General features: G+C 41.4%; 1 protein-coding gene across 5 annotated transcripts in view; it reads left to right on the plus strand.

The window, feature by feature from the left end:
* The window catches only part of agbl2 (AGBL carboxypeptidase 2), a 40,229-nt gene extending 38,303 nt beyond the window's left edge, over positions 1–1,926 (plus strand). For all 5 annotated transcript variants that reach the window (XM_008111723.2, XM_062967220.1, XM_008111732.2 and 2 more), the window contains one exon: positions 638–1,926. In XM_008111723.2, the coding sequence (XP_008109930.2) occupies positions 638–899 (262 nt within the window). In that variant the 3' untranslated portion in view covers positions 900–1,926. The remainder of the gene's footprint in view (positions 1–637) is intronic.
* The last annotated feature ends 4,132 nt before the right edge of the window (positions 1,927–6,058 follow it).

Raw genomic sequence — 6,058 nt, forward strand, 5'->3', positions numbered from 1 at the left:
TCACATGACTATGTAACCCTGCAGTCATGCAAAACATCTGATTTCCTCCCCCCCCCCCCCCCCCGGGCATGGAGACTGCTCCAGTGCATGTCCACTTTTAATAAGCCCGAAACAGCTGATCAGCTGATTGGGCGGTCAAACGGGCACACAGCTGGTTTAAAGGAAGCACAAACAGAGAACAATTAGAACTCTCTGAAACTCTTTATTTCACAGTTTATAATATTAAACAGAGCTTGCATTAAGAATTGGGGAAGAGAGGTAAGAAATGTGCTTGTGAGTACATTCAGATATTTGCATGTGCGCATATGAGGTTCAGCACATTTGAAACCCAGGTCTGGAAGGCACTGTCTGAAAGCACCCTTAGACAGTGGAATAGGCTGCCTTGCAGCATGAAACTGGTCTTTCTCTGGAGGTTTATAAGCACAGACTGGGTGGTGCTATGTTGGGAGTCCTCTGAATGTGTTTTCTTGCACAGCAAAAGGGGTTGGATTGGGTGGCCTTTGGGGTCTCTTCCAACCCTATGATTCTAATGTGTCTTATAAAGGTTTGTTCCTGGCTACACTGAATCCAAGTCACATGCATTACATCATATATCTCTGCTGCCTTTGAGAAATGAATATGTTTTTGTTCTTTTTAGGTCCCTATGGTGTTATCCTGAAGTGCCTACTGTGAATTTAATGCTGCGTCGAAGCCTAGCTTTAAAATTCCAGAGTTCTTTTGACAATGGCAGACTGTGGCACATGAGCCAAAGCAGGTCACAGATTATTTCCCATGGAGAATTCAAGTGGAAACCTCTCCAAGTTGACCGCATGCTTCTAAGAACAGAGAGTAGATACCATGCCAAAGGCAAGGGTCCATCAAGCAAGATGGAACAAAAACATTCATTGCTAGAGTGCTGAGAGGAGTCCAAACACACCATTTGAAAGAACTACACGTCCCTTCCATTAAACCTCAACATTTTTAATAATTCACACAAGCAACTGGTCACTCTCCTGTTCTACACTTACTATAAGAATTTGACATACAGTTGTCTGTATTTTTTTGAGAAAAGCAAAGCTGGCATTTTGACAAAAGTGGGGGGAGGAGTGAAAATGGGCGGTATAGCTGAGATGAAAGGGAAGTGGTTTAATTGGCTTCTATTAATAAGCTAGCATAAAACATTACAAGGAATACAGACTTTCCACAACTGAGTTTTCCTCCTTAGAGAAATAATGGGCGGTTGAGATGAGGGGTCTTACAAGGAAGAACTTGTAGGGAAAGAATGCTTCAACTATTATGCTGTTAGCTTTTGTTCTGCAACTGCCCCCCCGGCTGTTTTTTGCCATAACTTACAACTATGATGAGCTCCAAAGACAGCTCATGTGGAAATAGCCAATTGATGTTTCATTTGCAGAATAGAGTCTATGAATGCAAAAGGATTAAGCACTCTTTGTTCCTGGTATTTGTCTGATTCTCTACTACCAATGGCTCCGCCATCACTATACTCATGTTACATCAGCAAATGTGGGTTTGGGAATTGACATCTACTGAGATACCTGCTGATTTCTATATATTTCCTTATCCCTGTTAAGTATAATTAACTTTTTTATGATAAAGATTGAACACCTGATAATTTTATTTTTACATTTTTTATCTTTCTTAGATGTCTATATACAGGTGGGTACTATTATAACTTAATGCAAGTCTGCCAGTGCAGTGCTTGAACCACACAAGGAACAAATTGTAGGCACATATTGTATTAATTTTTTTAGGTCATAAGGTAATGCTATCATTTCCCCAGTTTTGAAGGTTACTCTAACTGGAGTCTCCTTCTATTCTGTCTCTTCTGCTGCTGTACTCTAATTTCCATTGTATTCACAAGTTTTCTTCTTGTTCTAGGATGAAGAGTGTATCATTAGAGCTTAATAAAAAAATACTGGTGCCACAGCTTTGTTTGTTCCTTCCATTTTCAATAGTGAAAACATAAGCCATCTATTAAATGGAACTTTGTTGAGCATGCAAACCTTTGTTAATCCATTGAAAGTATGATTTGGGCTCAGAAACCATTTGAAAACATGTACCTAAACAAACTTAAAAAGCAGTCTTGGCATAAAATATAGTTGGATGTAATGTATTATGCCTCATTCGCATTATCCTCCCCCTACCCGGAATATTTGCTGTAACATCTGACTTACGGCTTATCCAGACATGGAAAGTTCTTGGAATAATTGAAAGTGGAATTACTCTTGTTTTGATTTTACCTACATATTCATGTTTTGTTTGTTTTTAATATTCTGGGTTTTCAGCACTCCTCCCTCTCGTTATTTCTCGTCCTCCTAATTGCGTGTCACATCTAGACTCAGGCACCTTCTCAAGTACGGTATTATTCAGAAGTTATAGTCAAAAGTGTTTTAGCAATATTTAGGATCATCCTCTTTCCCTTTGTTGAATCTGCTAAGAACAGTTACTGTGTTTCTTGATGGCAGCCATCTTCACTGGTTCCAAGATAACAAAAATGCTATGGAGAGGTAGGTTTCATTCTGAAAAATACTATATTTCACCACTTCTAAGGCACAATTTTTCCTGGAACTCCAAAAACGGGATGGGGCTTACAAGCAAAGGCACTTTGCATTCAATGGTGCTTTAGACTGAATAATAAATTAACTTTGAGAATGGGAATAAAAAAGTCCTTTTAAATGCTGGGAGTTCCTGAGAAATGCCATATGGCTCACTTAAAAAATAGACAAGAAAAAATCAGAGGACCTTCTGTTTTTCTGCTGTATCTGCATGTGCACTTAGTTTCCATTCATATGGAACCCTCCAATCTGTGCCTCTTTCAGATTGGACTAAATCCAGGCACTAAAAAATCCTATATTAAACAACATCTCTGATCTTAAAATGCAAAACTGTCCGTTATAGACATAATGGGAAAAGATAGTCTGTAATAGCGATGTGAAAATAATACATTTATTACCTGCTTCTCTCTGTAGCTCGAGGCAGGATGCATTGTTAAAACAAGAGATAAAACACTATTAAAAGCATACAAGATACACAGAGTTAAAATACAAGTTAGAATCCACTAATGAAATGCAGATTAAAATTCACAACTTAAAATTGACTGGGTAGGGTTACTTGAAGAGAGATGGGTCTTCAATTGTGTCTTAAATTCTGATTTAGCTGTCAAATCTCTTCCGGCAGGTCATTCCAGTCTTGGGAGACGGATAAAAAGGTCCTCTGGGTAACAGATGGGTGGTTGGAGTAAGCATCCACCGGAGGACCTCAGTGTCTTAAGGGGCGGATTATATGAGAGGCGATCCTTAAAGGAACATGTAGGGCTTTAAGAGGTAAAAACCAACACTTTGTCCTTTGCCTGGAAACTCATGGACAGCCAGCGAATTAGAAGGTCTACCCGCATTCCTACAAGTACCCAAAGGACCTGCCTGAATTCATTTCCCCTGAATATAACAGATTTTCCCCCAGATACCAAACCAAAATGCATTTTTTACAAGTGTGCACAGCTGATCTTAAGATTAGTGAAGTCCAGAAATCAACAAAAAATGAATTGATAGCTTCAGCTTTACTGTTCTTAAATGCGGTCATGTCGACTTGCACCTATAAGGTTTTCATGGCCAGAATCACTGGGTTGCTGTGAGTGGGCTTTATGGCCATGTTCCAGTATTCTTTCCTGATGTTTCGCCCGCATCTATGGCAGGTAACCTCAGAGGTTGTGAGGTCTGTTGGAAACTAGGCAATTAGAGCTTATATATCTGTGGAAGGTCCAGGCTGGGAGAAAGAACTCTTGTCTGTTTGAGGCCACCTTGATTAGCATTGAATAGCCTTGCAGCTTCAAGGTCTGGCTGCTTACTGACAGAAAAAGTAGTTCAATACGCAATAATGCTACATAGTAATTACCGTATTTACGAATTTAGTACAAAAGCATCACAATGTATTGAAAATATTGACTACAAAAACATTGGCTACTAAAAGGCAGGCTGCGTTGGATAATCCAGAACGTTGGATAAGCAAGACTCTACTGTATTATTATTGTGTTGTCGACGGCTTTCATGGCCGGAATCACTGGGTTGTTGTGCATTTTCCGGGCTGTATGGCCATGTTATTATTTATTTATTTCCAATATTTCTATCCCACCCTTCTCACCCAAAGGCGTACAACTGGCAACAATTCGATGCCAACACATCATTAAAATCAAACAGCATATAAAATCTATTACAAACAATTGAATACAGCATAAAATATAAAACATATGGTTAAAATCCGTTCATCCAATATCCTCGTGCTTTATCCATACATCAGTCCGGGTCGTCTTTGTCGTTTATTCGTTAAAAGCCTGAGTACATAGGCATTATTATTATGTCTAGAATTCCTGTTTTCTGATCTCACAACCTCTGAGGATGCCTGCCATAGATGCAGGCGAAACGTTAGGAAAGAATGTTTCTGGAACATGGCCAGAAAACTCACAGCAACCCAACAAATTGAAAGATTTATAGAAAGCGAACAAAACTGGAACACAGCTCTCCCTCGCTACTTTCCCTGACCTTCACATTCTCTGTTCACCTTCCGGGGCCGATCAGTGACCTTAAAGGCGGAGGCTTTCCTCTTCTCGCGAGAGCCGGTCTTGAGGGCAGTGGTTCTCAATCTTTGGTTCCTTACAATTTTGGACTTCAACTCCCAGAATTCCAAAGCGCTAGTCATAGTGGCCGGTCCTTATGGGAAATGAAGTTCGAAAAATCAGGTGACCCAAAGATTGAGAGTACAGCTCTACATTGGCTGTTAAGTCACTGTTCAAACAAATGGGGTGGGAACTGGGAGGATCCCAACTGTATGAGGTAACTCACGATATGAAAACATGATCTTTCATTGGCTGCCAGAAACTGTGTAAAAGAGCAAGCTCCTGAAGTATCAAAGTCCAAGCATGTCTTGGAAGGGATAGTTATTATTACACTCAATGGATATGCCTCACTTTTCCCCCAGGAGTGGGACCCAACTTGGAAAGCAATGTTCATAATTCTTAATTCCATTCCTAAAATAGCACTTTGGTGGGTTGCTGTGAGTTTTCCGGGCTGTATGGCCTTGTTCCAGAAGCATTCTCTCCTGACTTTTATGGCAGAGGTTGTGAGGTCTGTTGGAAACTATGCCAGTGAGGTTTATATATCTGTAGAAGGTCCAGGGTGATAGAAAGAACTCTTGTCTGTTGGAGACAAGTGTGAGTGTTGTAATTAATCACCTTGAGTAGTATTGAATAGCCTTAGAATCATAGAATAGTAGAGTTGGAAGAGACCTCATGGGCCATCCAGTCCAACCCCCTGCTAAGAAGCAGGAAATCGCATTCAAAGCACCCCCGACAGATGGCCATCCAGCCTCTGCTTAAAAGCCTCCAAAGAAGGAGCCTCCACCACAGTCCGGGGGAGAGAGTTCCACTGCCGAACAGCCCTCACTGTCAGGAAGTTCTTCCTGATGTTCAGGTGGAATCTCCTTTCCTGTAGTTTGAAGCCATTGTTCCGCGTCCTAGTCTCCGGGGCAGCAGAAAACAAGCTTGCTCCCTCCTCCCTATGACTTCCCCTCACATATTTGTACATGGCTATCATGTCTCCTCTCAGCCTTCTCTTTTGTAGGCTAAACATGCCCAGCTCTTTAAGCCGCTCCTCATAGGGCTTGTTCTCCAGACCCTTAATCATTTTAGTCACCCTCCTCTGGACGCTTTCCAGCTTGTCAACATCTCCCTTCAACTGCGGTGCCCAAAATTGGACACAGTATTCCAGGTGTGGTCTGACCAAGGCAGATCGTTTTGAATTCTGCTCCTGTCTTCTGGACTGTTAGCTATCCCTCCCAGTTTTGTGTCGTCTGCAAACTTGATGATCGTGCCTTCTAACCCTTCGTCTAAGTCGTTAATAAAGATGTTGAACAGAACCGGGCCCAGGACGGAGCCCTGAGGCACTCCACTTGTCACTTCTTTCCATGATGAAGACGATGCATTGGTGAGCACCCTTTGGGTTCGTTCGCTTAGCCAATTACAGATCCACCTAACCGTAGTTTTGTCTAGCCCACATTTTACTAGTTT

The sequence above is a fragment of the Anolis carolinensis genome, chromosome 1 (genome assembly GCF_035594765.1).
Source record: "Anolis carolinensis isolate JA03-04 chromosome 1, rAnoCar3.1.pri, whole genome shotgun sequence".
Taxonomy (NCBI): domain Eukaryota; kingdom Metazoa; phylum Chordata; class Lepidosauria; order Squamata; family Dactyloidae; genus Anolis; species Anolis carolinensis.